General features: G+C 37.1%; 1 protein-coding gene across 1 annotated transcript; it reads left to right on the top strand.

The window, feature by feature from the left end:
• The first annotated feature begins 7,874 nt into the window (after nt 1-7,874).
• On the top strand, nt 7,875-11,010 carry LOC137730703 (stem-specific protein TSJT1-like). Its single transcript, XM_068469663.1, has 5 exons — nt 7,875-8,198; nt 9,371-9,611; nt 9,721-9,841; nt 9,993-10,102; nt 10,662-11,010. Exons 1-5 carry the CDS (start codon nt 7,996-7,998, stop codon nt 10,695-10,697), a joined length of 711 nt encoding a protein of 236 aa, XP_068325764.1. The 5' UTR covers nt 7,875-7,995; the 3' UTR covers nt 10,698-11,010.
• Nucleotides 11,011-14,175: the final 3,165 nt, after the last annotated feature.

Consider the following 14,175-nt stretch of genomic DNA (forward strand, 5'->3'; position numbering starts at 1 on the left):
ATTTTGAAAAAAAAAAAAAACAATGATTAAATGAAAGGATATGTGTCAAATGATGAGGTGTATGATGAGCATACACCATAATTTATGATAGTGAGCAACAATGCACTCTATTGCGACCTTCGTCACTCTTTACGTTGACTTTCAAGTTTGTGTATCCACAACTCTTAACAATTAGTCTTTGTATTTAAAAGCGCATAAAAAATGAAAATTCCCAACTAATCGTCTAATAGCCGTCCCAGAAGAATCTAATAAAAATACAGTAGAGGAAATTAATCAGGTTTGGTGGGATAAACTGTGGGCTAAACCATGGGCTTTACGGACAGGTCTTTGAGACTTATCCACATTTAATCTTAACGCGTTACCTTATTAGTATTTTCTTTCTATATTTTTTGGGGCCACAGTTTTATACTCTCTCTTCTTCTCTTCCTACTCTGTGCTGACTGCTGAGTTATATTTTCAAATAATTAGTTAGAATGATCAGTTTTTTAAAATTGATGGTAGAAATTGTCAGTTTTTAATAACGACATATTAATCATATATATCAATGGTACAATTATGACATAACGACCATGCAACAATAAGACAATGACGATATGATGAAAATGATCACTTCTAAAAGACTAAAACCAAATATCAAAAATTGATTATTTCAGCTAATTGCCCTATATTTATAGTCTAATAATTTTGATCATTTCAATCGAAACCAATTAAATTAAAAAAAAAAAAAGAAGTGAGAGGGGCTGGAGCAGTGACTTGGTTATTATCATTTTATCACTCGAAACATGCAATATTTTTTTACAAACAGAATTGAATATTTCAAAAAATTAACGATAAGATTTGAATACTAAGACTTAACTGTTGAAAAGAATAAATCATACAATGACACTTTAAGACATTCAATACCGTAAGGCAGTAATCTTCTCATCCCCATAGATGCACATCAACTATACGTTGGACCGCAAAACAGACATTCTTCTCATCCCATATATTCACCATGTATCTTCCCAACCAACAACTTCGTAACCAAGTCCCACAAGTTTATTTCACAATAAATCATGTTTTGCTTAAAATTAAAAAGAAATCCCATTATTTACGTCCTGTTTGGTGTCCATGATTACATTGAATTGAAAAATTCCCTTGATTATGAATGGATGTCATCTTTTAAACTTTGTCCAAATTGAAAAGATGAATTAGTCATATAAGTTATTAATTCATCGTCTACTTTCAACTTAGACCCAATTTCGGACTTCACACTTATTTCTTCTTTCTACGTACATTATAACTAGTTAGGTCCAAACTAATCCTAGACACGAAATAAAACCTTAGTCTTTGTATTATATTTTCTTATGTTATCTATATTATTATATTTAAATTCCTCTTTCTCTAAGATGGCGCAAAACTCACGTTATATTCTTAAATAAACAACCTAGCAATATGATTATTTTGATTTGTTAGACAGAGGAGCAGGAGAAGCACTACTTGAAAAGTAAATTATAGATTACAAAAGTTTAATCAACCTCATCAGAATAATAATCCTCATTAACAAGAATAATCTAAACACTATTTCATGCCCCATCAGTATAAAATATGTGGGAGTGATATATATTTGCACCATTTTGTATTGAGTACGTTTATTTGGTTGATTAATTATATATTTTATTGAACTTGCATGCCAACAGAATTATGAAACTGTACCAGGGGCACCCATGGTTTTTTGGAACTTAGAAGCTTGGACCAGTCTATCGATCCGAAAAAAAATAAAATAGAAAGAAGTTTGGACCCGTCTATTTTTAGTTCTTATTCCGAATATATGAGCTGATCATAAGTGGTAGAACAAATAAACCAAGTTGATGATCACCACTCAGGAAATCTTTTTACAAAAGGAAAACCATAATTTGATATAATATTTGAAAACAACTAGTATGTTAATTGGAGTTGATTATTGTTTTAATACAATATTTGATCATATGGGGCCATAGCTACATTCGCTAGAGCGATTGTTTTTCTTCTTCTACACGTGATAGGACGCATATATCAAAAGCTCGATGCGATACTGCTTGTATTAGAATAAAATCCTTCAGAATATGACTTCATGATGTAACTTAATATTACAAATTTTGTTGTTGAGAATTGTTACTCCCAACTCTTTTGCTAATGTTTTTCATTGCTATTTTTTTTTTCTCTAAAAGACAAGGAAATTAAATTTATGTGAGATTTAAATTGTATGATTGTGCTTTCCCCATCATAAAAGGGAACACATCATACTCCAATGTTTGTGGCCAGCTTCCTCCCCGTGGAAATCGACAATGACTTGCATACATTGAACTTGAAGGGCGAAGCGCATGTCAATTGCCGAGTGCATGCCAATGAAGGGGAAAAACTCACTCACATGCAACATGGTGTATATCTGTTTTCATCTTTCTCTTCATTTTTCGCATGTAATAACTTTGGTGATTAAAAAAAAATAGAGAGATAAATCCGGTGATGAAAGATTATCTGGAAGTTTATTTCCAATAAAGAATATTATTACGAGGGTCCAATTGATATATAAATCACATAGAAAAATTAGAATTTATCATTCAAGTAAAAGAAATAAAAATAAAACCTCATAGAAATGATGAGCAAAGTAGTTAACGGATGAAACCTGTTTAAGAATCTTTGCAACCAAAACCTCAAACCTAGGAATAGGAATTGAATACAAAACTTAGGAATAGGAATTGAATACAAAAAGAGAAAAGTGCTTTTGGTGGCCATTCAATTTAATGTTGTAACTGTAAGTTTGTAACTAGAAAAGAGAAATGCTAAAATGACTCTTTCAAAGGTATGACTTTCTCAGTCATTTTATGTTTTTCGTACAATATTTTATAATATTTATACAAAATTTGACGTTAAATTGTAGAGTGACAAAAAGTTGTGGAGCCAAAAATAATTGAAAAAAATATGGAGGCGACATGCGGATTCTAGGATGAAAAGGATAAATTACCCTCAATGAATACCGGAACTCCTACGTGCGAGCAGTGGACAATCATGACTCAATAAAGGTCAAAAGTGCTCAAAATAGGTAATTATTCAAAACCTATTTCATTCATCCTCATCAAATCTTCTCCACAAGGTAACCCCCAAATCATTCATTTCAAATTATATTAATTAGCTAATTAATTGATTTATTACCCAATTAATTTATTCATTAGCTAATTTGTGACAGCCCGTTCCGGATTTTTGAAACCGTAGGGGTGAAATGACGATTTTGCCCCTAGCATGTTGGTTTCGTTGTGTGGTTGTTTTGGGTTTTGTTTGGCTGGTTCTGGACCACACACACCTTCCCACATCCCCTCACCCCTTTCCCTGTCCCGTATCCTGTCCCTTTCTCTCTCTTTCCCATTTCTATCCCCTCATGTACGGACACAACCAAAACCATCCAAACCTTCACAGATCGAGGAAACAAATTACATATTCGTGCTCGTGAGGTCCGTAGGAGTTCAACCATACCCATTTCAGGTAAGGATACCTTCGTTTTCATGTCGAACTCGGGATACCCCGATTTGGTCACTGTTCATGCACATGTTAATTCTTGTGTTTTTGGGAATTTCAAGCTTGTAGAAAGCTTGGTGAGGTCCTTAGGAGGCTCGGGGTGGTTCATTTGAAGGTTTTGGACGTCGGGATCGTGAGTTACAAGCTTGGCCGAAGTTGGTGGTGTTTTCCCGGTGAGATTCTGTGGGTTTTAGTGCTTGAAAGTGGTATGGATTTGTTCTTCTTGTTGGAAGCTTCATTTTGGTACCAATTTTGTGAAATTTGGTTGAAAAACGAAGAAGATACAAGGTTTTAAAGTTTTCCTGGTTTTCCGGCGCCAGCGAAGGCGCCGGAGCTTCATCGGAGAAGATGACGGAATATTCCGTCAGTTTGGACGGAATATTCCTAACGGCGTTAACGGAATATTCCTGACGGCGTTAACTGACGCCTTTAGTGTGCCAGGCACGTGCCTGCGCATGGCCGGCGTGTGGGGGTGCGTGCGGCGTCAGAAAAATTTTCTAAAAATATGGGGATGTTCCTGAGGTTGAGTAGATCACGTTGGTATATTCATACACCCCATTTGAGCATTGTATGAGAAGTTTTCATGATGTTGGTTATGTGCTTTAAAATTAACGTTTTTACAGTTGTTTCGTATATAGATGAGACCTATCCCGAGGACGAGCGCGGTCACTCGAGGCAAGGGGGTTATGACCCTTCTACATACCAGTGAGTGGGCTTTTGGTTTTCCATATATACCTATATACTTATGCTTTTCCCAGAAAATGAATTGAACATTTATACGTTTATATGTCATGCATTATGTTTGCCGTTTGTTTATGCATTATTAGTAGCATATATATTTGTATGTTGGTGCGGCGGACGCACAGGTAAGTGTCAGGTAAGTTATGGTTATATTCATGTTCAGTAGTGATTCGAGATGCATAGAGAGCTCATAACCTGCACCCCCAGTGTTAGTGCTTCCGCCCAGAGTTGGGCATAATCCTTCACGTTATGTTCACCTCCCGCACCACACGCTCATCTTGGATCCAAGTTAGGTGCACAGTCCTGTCGTACAGACCACTTTAGGTGGTTTCGACTCGTGTGCAGGTATAGTTAGTGAGATGGAGATTTGAGCTCTAGATTCAGCCGTACTAGTCACGTTAGGTGACTCCGGCTGACATATTACATGGCATTGTTTGGCATTACCTGAGTACTTGCATTTTACATCAAGGCATTTGGCATGGCATATTTCCGAGCATGATTTATATATATGTATATTATGTTTTCTGGGAAGTATATAGGTTTTACGGCGAGGGGTTAGAACTTTGTTTATAAAAATGGTGTTTGAAAAGCTTTGTTTTTGCCCACTCACACTTTCTGTTTTGCGCCCCTCCAGGTTCTAGTTGGCTAGCATTTTTGGTGGCTCCCCAGAGGATTTCCTCAGCATATCTGACAGATTATCACCAGTGTATGACCACCTTTGGGTGTGTTTTTGTAGTGTTGTTTCTCCCGGATTGCATTAGGTCTTCGTGTTCTGAACTTTATTTTCACACTTACGATTGCACATGTATGTTCTTCTTTGTGTAAAGCTGGTTTTATTTATTCGTACTTTTATTATTATTTATTAGCTTCCGCACTGTGCACATAGTTACGTCACTTTCACATGACGGTCAGCATGCCCTGATCTCGGTCGGGGTGTGTCATAATTGATTGAAATTAACACCAAAAATACCACATATGGCCGGTCCCCATTCTCCTAATAAGGCCGGCCATAGCCCTAAAAATACCACCCCATTTTCTCCAAAAACCGAGGTTGAATTCTCTTGCAAAATTCTCTAAATTCTCCAAACACTTTTCCTTCAAAATTCTAACACATTGGAGGTTTTTCGGCCAAAGCCCCCCTATTCATCATGAGCGCGTGAGGCTCTTGGCCTTGACCTAAGGTGTTAATTGTTTTGTAGGTGCAATTTTGTCCAAGAAGAAGAATACGAAAATTTGCATCCACAAGAATCATCTAAGCATTTCTCAACTAGAAATACCAAAAACAATATTGAGTAAATGGCAAGTAACTAAACCTACTTCGAATTTCTAACACCAATAAAAAAAAATTGTTGTTGAAAGAGATCAAATTTCTAACATTTACCAAATAACAAATCTTGTTTTTAGTTTTGTTGGTAAGAAATTTTTTTTTTTTTTTTTTTCCCCTTTCTTCTGGTGAGTTGGTTTAAACAGATAAGACATTGTTGAAGAAAATCATATTTTTGACATTACCAAAAACTCACGTCCTAGTTAGTTTCCAACGGAAACAACTCCCGTGATTTCGCAGCAAATCCAAAAACCTAAAAGATGTCCGACTGGCACAAAATCATATGTGCTCGAAAACTAAGAACACCCAGACACTTCAGTACCTGATGATTCCCACCTCACTGATTCATACTAATTGGCCTAGTTGCTCGACATGTACTCATGAGTGGCTTGTCCAGGGGTCCCACAATGTAGGCTAGGGAATCATCGATCTCAATGGGTCCCACCCACCACATGCCTCGTCGCCCTTCAATGCATTTTTCATTCGAAAATGCGGAAAAGGCCAAAAAAAGAGTGAAATTTCATAAAATAGGAATCTTTAGATATAAGTCCTTGTAAAAAAGAAAATGCTACTCTTACCCATTAAAATATGAGAATGCTTGTGTCCGTTAACCTCAAGTGATGGTGATGTTCACCACTTTATATATTAGGGTAATTACGCTTTACCACCTCAGGCTTGAAGTTTATTGCAACCTCATACAACATCTTTAAAAAATTTCACTTTCATACCTCAAGTACTATTTTATTTTAATATAATATATCAGTTACATTTTTCATTTATTGATCCATTAAGAGCTGACGTGGCTGTCACATCAGCACCCGGGTCTGATTCGATCGGCGTCAGTGAAATTTCTCAGGTATTTTCATTACCCAAATGGGAAAGCTCAGTAAATGATGAATAGAGCCGGAGAGGAAGAAGACTAAGACAATTGGTGCTTCTACGAGTTCCTCGATTGCATTGTCTCTTCCTCTTGTTCTTGTTCAACATCGAACTCCGACAAATGAGGATGGTTTCTGGGTTGGTGGGGGAAGGAAAGTGACAGACGAACGAGGATGGATGGGTTGGTGGGTCTCTAGGGAGAAAGAGGGGAGGTGAAGAGAATGGAGGAGAGGGAGAAGGTGGGATAGGGGGTTGCGGGGGAGGTGGCGGTGGGGTGGGCGAAGGAGAGGGAGTGGGTCGGGGGGAAAGGTTTATGGGTTTGATTGGTTTGTTTTTTTTGTTTATAAATAGGATAAATGTTTTAATATTTTAAATGCATAAATTTTTTTTTTGTCATGTGGCACAAATTTGGTAGCCATGTCAGCACAAATGTAGATCTCATATTTGTCACGTCATCACTTAACGGTTTAATTAATGGATTTTCTGAAGGATATATGAAATTGAAATAAAATAATAAGTAAATCTATGAAATTGAAATGTTTTAAAGATGTTGTAAGGAATTGAAATCGATCCCAAACCTGAGAGGGTAAAATGTAATTTACCCTATTTATTACTATCATGCAATTTAAATTTTGAGATCTATCTAGTGAATATATACAAATTTCAAAATAAAAATGTTATTCTTACTATCTATTTGAACCATCAATTGTATCATATCTCCGATCAAGATGAGACCCCCATATATTAGTAGATCTACATATGTTGGTAGATCCTACCTCTACTAAATACATGGTATGTATAGATGATAAGTATAACACTACTTATTTCAAGATTTAAATTCATTCACTAGTAATAAGGAAGGTAATGAGCAAAACACGTTTTATTTTTTTATACATATTTGTATTACTTTAATAAATGTGGATAAAGAGGTGAATATGATATAAAAATGTAACAAGTGTATAATTATTCTTTTTTTTTTTTTTTTTTTTTTTTTGTCTTTCTAAATATAAACTCATAGAACACTAAAATAAAATCTAAATTACAAATTGGTACCATTTGTTGGGCAAGAAATTTGTAATATTAATGTTTTTCTTCTTTTTGTAAAATTATGGATTCTTTATTTTACAATCCTATATGAAATTAATTTTGGACATCAAACTTTCAGATAGTGGTATTTTAAGCATAATTTTTTTTTTAAATATTTTAAGTTAAATGTCATTAATAAATTTGCTCATGTTGAAATATAATCAATAGATTTTATCCGATTTTCTGCCGAACTTTTGGTGGAAAATTTTGAATTTTAGCCATTACAACAGAAAAATTAATCACAATCATAGCTAGTCAAATGACGGGAATACCCTCGCCCTCTTCCTATATAAGGAACCCTGCCCCTCCATTGCTAACGATCCCATTTCCGAGCTCTCTCTCAACTCCAACATAACTAAAAGAAAAGATTAGATTTTGGTCGATTTTGTTCATTTCTGTTCATTTCTGTTTCCGTTTCTGAGTTAAGATCAAACATGTTGGGAGTTTTCAGCAGCGCGATCGTGTCGCCGCCGGACGAGCTGGTAGCCGCCGGCAGCCGAACTCCGTCGCCGAAAATCACGGCGACGTCGCTGGTCAACCGCTTCGTCCAGACCAATGGGGCCGCCGTCTCCGTACAAGTCGGCGACGACGCTCAGCTGGCCTACAGTCACAGCAACGAGTCTCCTTTGCAGCCGAGGTGAGACGAACACACGGCATGTCGTTTCTTTTACTCTTAGAACTGAGATCAGTGAAACCACGCCGGATTCGTAATTAATCAAATCGAGTAAAATTGTCCAAAATACTCACTTTTTAATTAATTAAGGGTTTTTTTTTTTCTCGTGATTTATTGTAATTTTAATTTTATACTCTGTGTGGTTGATTTGTTGATCACGGTTGGAGACGAGACTCTATGATGATCATGATTGTGAAGTCGTGATGATTTCTTGATCTGATTGATGATCTGGTTTTCTCGGAGCTTCGGGATCGGCAAATAGAGTTTTGGCGGTTAGTGCGGTGTGGGTCTCGCATGACCGCCATGGGCCGTTATCCAGAGTTAAGATTTTGGTGACTAGATTGTTTCAATGGACGACCACACAGTTGATCCTTCCACGTGTCAGGATCCTGAATTGAATAATTTCCCAATTTCACAACAATAATATTATTTTTGATAAATGATTTCATCTTCGTTAGTTGCGATAAATATTTAAACTGTCGTACCAGATTCGTTTTCCAGACAAAATTTTATTTATTTATTTACTTATTGTCCTTAAAATACCTTTTCAAATTATTTGTTCCTCCGAATCAATCCCAAAGTCTCCAAAGAATTGTAGTGGAAGTAGGTGAGGAGGAGGATGACGCAGAGAAGGAGAGATTCTCTCTCGCTACCGAATATAAATTAAATGAAGTCATCGATTCAATATTTTCATGATTCAGAAAGTAAATTACTTGTGTAATAGATGCTTGCCGCGTCGTGAATCGGTGAGAGAAGAATATAGGAGATCCATGTTTTTTGTTAGGTGTTAGTTGATCGATCAAGTTGGTGACTTTCCCTTGTTTGTTTACGATTCAATTATTAATTGTGATAATTGTGAAGTCTTTCATCATCAAGTCACAAATAATTGATCATAGACAATTAGAGTTGTATCCGCAGGTGGGGAGTTGGGACCAAATTGGCAAGTTGTACATGGACTTGGTGGTCTTATCATGGTCGCGTGATGAGTGCTATACTAATACTGGGATTTATCCTGATTATATGCAAGACTACTTTGTACATAATAATTCATAGTCCGCTATGCGTTTCGGATTATGCATAATCCGAGGTCACTTGTATTGAATGTAATCTAACTGCGGAAAATGGGGAAATTGCAGGTCATTTGCAGTGAAGGATGAGATATTCTGCTTGTTTGAGGGAGCACTTGACAACTTGGGAAGTTTGAGGCAGCAATACGGACTTGCCAAGTCGGCAAATGAAGTGATTTTGGTGATCGAGGCTTACAAGGCCCTTCGTGATCGGGCTCCTTACCCGCCAAACCATGTCGTTGGCCACCTCAGTGGAAATTTTGCTTTCATAGTATTTGACAAGTCCACCTCAACTGTGTTCGTGGCGTCTGTAAGTCACCTTCGATTCCTTCCACACCAAGCAAAGAATAATATACCTTGGTAAAGCTAATAGCTTTGATTGGCATCTAACAATTGGGTTTGGTGTGTAATTGTGACAGGACCAATTTGGCAAGATTCCGCTCTCATGGGGAATTACTGCTGATGGATATGTGGCCTTTGGTGATGATGCAGAACTGCTCAAGGGTGCTTGTGGCAAGTCACTTGCTTCTTTCCCTCAAGGTGCGTAAAAGTTTTTTAGTGGGAGCATCAGCTCACCTAATTCCTTGATTTTTTTGGCTCCACCAATAATTTGACAAATTGCAACATGATGTATGAGTTTTGAAAACAAATCTCTGTTCTTTGTTAACAATGGTGTTATTAATTTGTACAGGATGTTTCTACTCCACGTCTGTTGGAGGACTGAGAAGCTATGAGAATCCTAAAAACAAGATCACAGCTGTGCCTGCTACTGATGAAGAAATCTGGGGTGCAACATTTAAGGTAAACATGAAGTGCCTAATTTTGCTTTAGTAAGAGAACTGACTGTAGTTTTATTAACACCAGTTGATGCTATTTAGCATTTGGGTTGCGGCCGGATTATTCCTTCTGTGGGGTCATTCTAGTGGGATAGGAATAAGATCTATTTTGATTGACGCGATGTGTATTATTATGTCGTTAATGATAAGTAGGCTCTCTGAAGAGTTAGATCATACGATGCAAGAACTATCTTTGTATCCAAACAGGATTGCAGTAGCATCTCAACACAAAGAGCCTTAGTTGGAGAAAGTTTCACATCATCTGCTTAGTCTTTGCAGCGTTAGCTGATTGTGTAAAACAATTCCTGATTAAGGCTCTTGGAATTGAGATGCTAAAGCTTCCTTTTTAAGGAAATTATATTCCGAGCAAAACGAAAAAGTGATGTTTGAATATGAAGATTGTCTGTTGATTTTGAGAATCATTTACAAGATCTCATGAAGCCAGTGACTAGGGTCAGGCATTCGTGATTGTAAACATTTTTTGGACCACATTTTTCGTCAACTTGACGGGGTGAAATTTTCAGGTGGAAGGGCCAGCAGTTCTTGCAGCCACAAAGTAGAAGTTTTGTCCTGATAGGGCGCTGCGTGGTCATCTTGAATTTCTAAATCTGTATCCGTTTCCTCCTCGAAGAAGTGAAGTTTTTATGTGGCGTTGGATGCAAGGCATACATGAGGAGCCAGTAAATACCTAGAAGAAGTGAGTGAGTGTTGATAAGAGTGTGTTTCTCGTGTAGTTTCTGGTCGTCGTATTTTAAGCTTCTACCAACGTACAACTATGCTTTTGTTTATTTAAAAATAATGTTGTATTAAGGAGCGGTTTGGAGTTAATTAAGAAGTTTACTTAGTAATAATATCGCAATTGCTTCCTCTCCATTGAATGGAGGAGCAACCAACGCAATTGATCCTTGGTGACACAGACAGATTTTGATGGGGACGATGAAGACTAGGGTTTGTGGTGGAGCACTCTAAATACAAGAGTAAGGGAAAAGACGACTACACTCAAACAAACAATCAGCCACACGTCTCAGAAAAACCGACGGAGGCAACCTTTTCATTCAAAGCTTTATCCAGTTCAGGAAGCTCTATCATCTCTTTCAAAATCAAAGCCTATCTTTCAATTCACCGTGCCGGATTGGCTTACTCTGTCGTCTTGTACTGTTGACCATATTCTTTCCTTCCTACCATTCCACGATGCCGTGCGTCAAGTGTCAAGTGTCTTGGCAACGCGATGACGGCAAGTTTGTACACGGATTACGACTTTTAAGTTTCGACATCCGAGTGGCTATGAGATTCTACCGTGACACCTTCGAAGGTCAAGAAAAGATAAGATTTGTTGGCCGGTTCAAATACAATTGATCGACGTACTGATTTCACTTTAAGAAAGATTTCAAATTAATTTTTCACGCACCAACAATCCATCGGCTTGTGGATCTAATTCACCTGATCAAGAAGATTTCTGTTGTTAAATTTTTCTTGCAAGTGGAATCAGGTGAATTTTGGAGACATTTTTCTACTTGTTATCGGTTCAAGGTTCAAGATTGGCTCGTTGCAATGAACTATAAAGCCGCTATGTGTTTGCTAACTTGCAAGTCATATAGCTTCAGAATGTGGAGGTGGACATTTCCCTTTCGGTTCAAAAGGAAAGGTCCTCGTCCTTATACATTCTGAAGCCGTGTGACTTGCAAGTTTGCAAACACATTAGCTACTGTTCTTTTCATTGTGATGACTTGCAGCTTAGCAAACACATTAGTGACTATTTTGTTCATTGTGAGGGAAAATTTTAGACCCTATACTGATAGCAAGTAGAAAAAATGTCTCCAAGATTTATATGATTCCATTTGCGGGAAAAATTTAACAGCGCAAATTTTCTTGATCAGGACAAATTTGATCCATGAGTCGATGGATTGTTGATGCACTGCGTTAAGTGGAATATTAATTTGAAGTCTTCTTACAGTGGAACAAGTATGTTGGTCAATTATATTTCGAACCCAGCCAATAAATCTTGGTTTTCCTTGATCTTCGAAGACCACACTTCCAACGACATTAAGGCCACAGTAGAGTCTTAGAGCCACTCGGATGTTGAAATCTATAGTTGTAATGCGTGTTCAAACTTCTTGTCATCGTGTTGCCAGGAAGGAGATAATGTGATCAATAGTATAAGACGGCAGAGTGAGTCAATCCATCAGTGGTGAAATTGATTGAAACAAAGGGGTGGGTTTTCCAAAAAGTTGTAGGAAAATCTTGATATCTGACTGAAGCATGTGAGAAGATGACATGGATTTGAGAGAGAATAAGACATGAATTGCATAGATATGGAAGAAAAGATGACGGTAGTCGTGAGTCAAATGGGAGGTAAGTCATATTTGTCGAAAATTACAATCTAAAAGATGGGGAGACTACAAGGAACAAAACGAAAGTATCATATGTTACAGTATGAATCGAGAGCATAGCATTTGGAAAGGAGGGTGCAAAGATCGTGGATTTCATTTTTCATGATTGTCTTCGGACGCGCCTATCTTGATTAACAGAGGTTGGTTGAGATGCATAGGATTTTTTATTTTCAGCCAAAGATCTTTTCCAATGTAGTAACTCTTGTAACCTAAACCATTAGAACCACTGCAAAAACAAGGCAAAGCAAAAAGACAACTACATAAGCTCAAAACCCTGCATACAAACGATATACCAGAAATGGAGAAACAATGAAGAAACAATACTAACGAGCAACAAAGCGATAAGAGATATCCATAACCAATATTCAAGTGATAAAAATCTAGTCAGAACTGAACAAAGAATCAAATTGAGTTCGATTGAAATTTCGATGAAATGTTGAGTGTTTCCAATTCTCTGGGATCGCAAGTGCCTTACAAAATTAGTGTTGCAAGTGACCAATATAATTCCCAATTAGACCTAGCCTGTGCATAAAGGAATATCTAAACAAGACTGAAATATATTCTTCGCTACAAGATGTTAGATAACTGTCATTCTACTTTTTTCTCATCTAAAACAGTATGACTGTTACACTGTTAGATGATGTTATCAACCTCGTTATGTTATAACAAGTTAATCTCTATCTCCCAACCATAATCTAACATGTGGATTAATAACACCGAGGTGATCGACATCTCAGCAATTCTGACCTTATCATAGCTACTTTAATACTGCTACAAAACTAAAAGGAAGCTGCAGCAGAATAGAAAAGAAAAGAATCAAAATGATAAACACCCCCAAAAAGTTGAAGCCATCAGAGGTGATCATGAATCGTATATTGATGTTCTTCCTGAGCCTGTAGTGGTTGAAATCCTTGTTCGCCTTCCTTGCAATAAAATTGCCTTCAAATGCAAGTCTGTCTCAAAGCGTTGGTTCCGTACAATCTCCGATCCTTATTTTGTTGGCCGCTTTCAGTGTCTCCAATGTGACCGGAAAGAGAGGTACTCTATCGATTACATTACCCCCTAAGTTTTTACAACGTCCAAGCATCCAGTTTTCAAGACAATCAATTTCTCTTTGAGCTTCCTTCCCCTCCAATCATATGCGATGGCTACGTATAATGACTTGATTTTGTGCAGAATTATAAAAGCCAGTTCCATGATTACTATATCCGAAATGGTTGCTCTTCCTGTAGAAACTAAGGATGCGCAGTTTCTAAAAATACATCTTCCATTTCATTCAATGTTTATAGAAGTACAATGATGATTTAGTATATATAGGCAATATACTACTCTCACAATTATAGTTATATCAGTGACTAATCTACCAATTTACAAGAGGATTATAACAAACATCTAACTAATTTGATGACTCAATACTTGACTTTTTACACCCTCTCAAGCTGAACTTGGATGCATCTAAAGGTCCAAGAGAAAGCTTGGATTGCAGGTATAAGAATTTGGATTTAGACAAGGATTTAGTATGAATATTAGCTAATTGGTCCTAAGTGCACACATATTGGACTTTGAGTAGATTAGCCAGCATCAACTATCGGATATAATGATAATCAAGTTCAACATGCTTGGTTCGAGCATGAAAAATTGGATTGGA

This window comes from Pyrus communis, chromosome 4, assembly GCF_963583255.1.
Source record: "Pyrus communis chromosome 4, drPyrComm1.1, whole genome shotgun sequence".
In the NCBI taxonomy this organism is placed as follows: Eukaryota; Viridiplantae; Streptophyta; class Magnoliopsida; order Rosales; family Rosaceae; genus Pyrus; species Pyrus communis.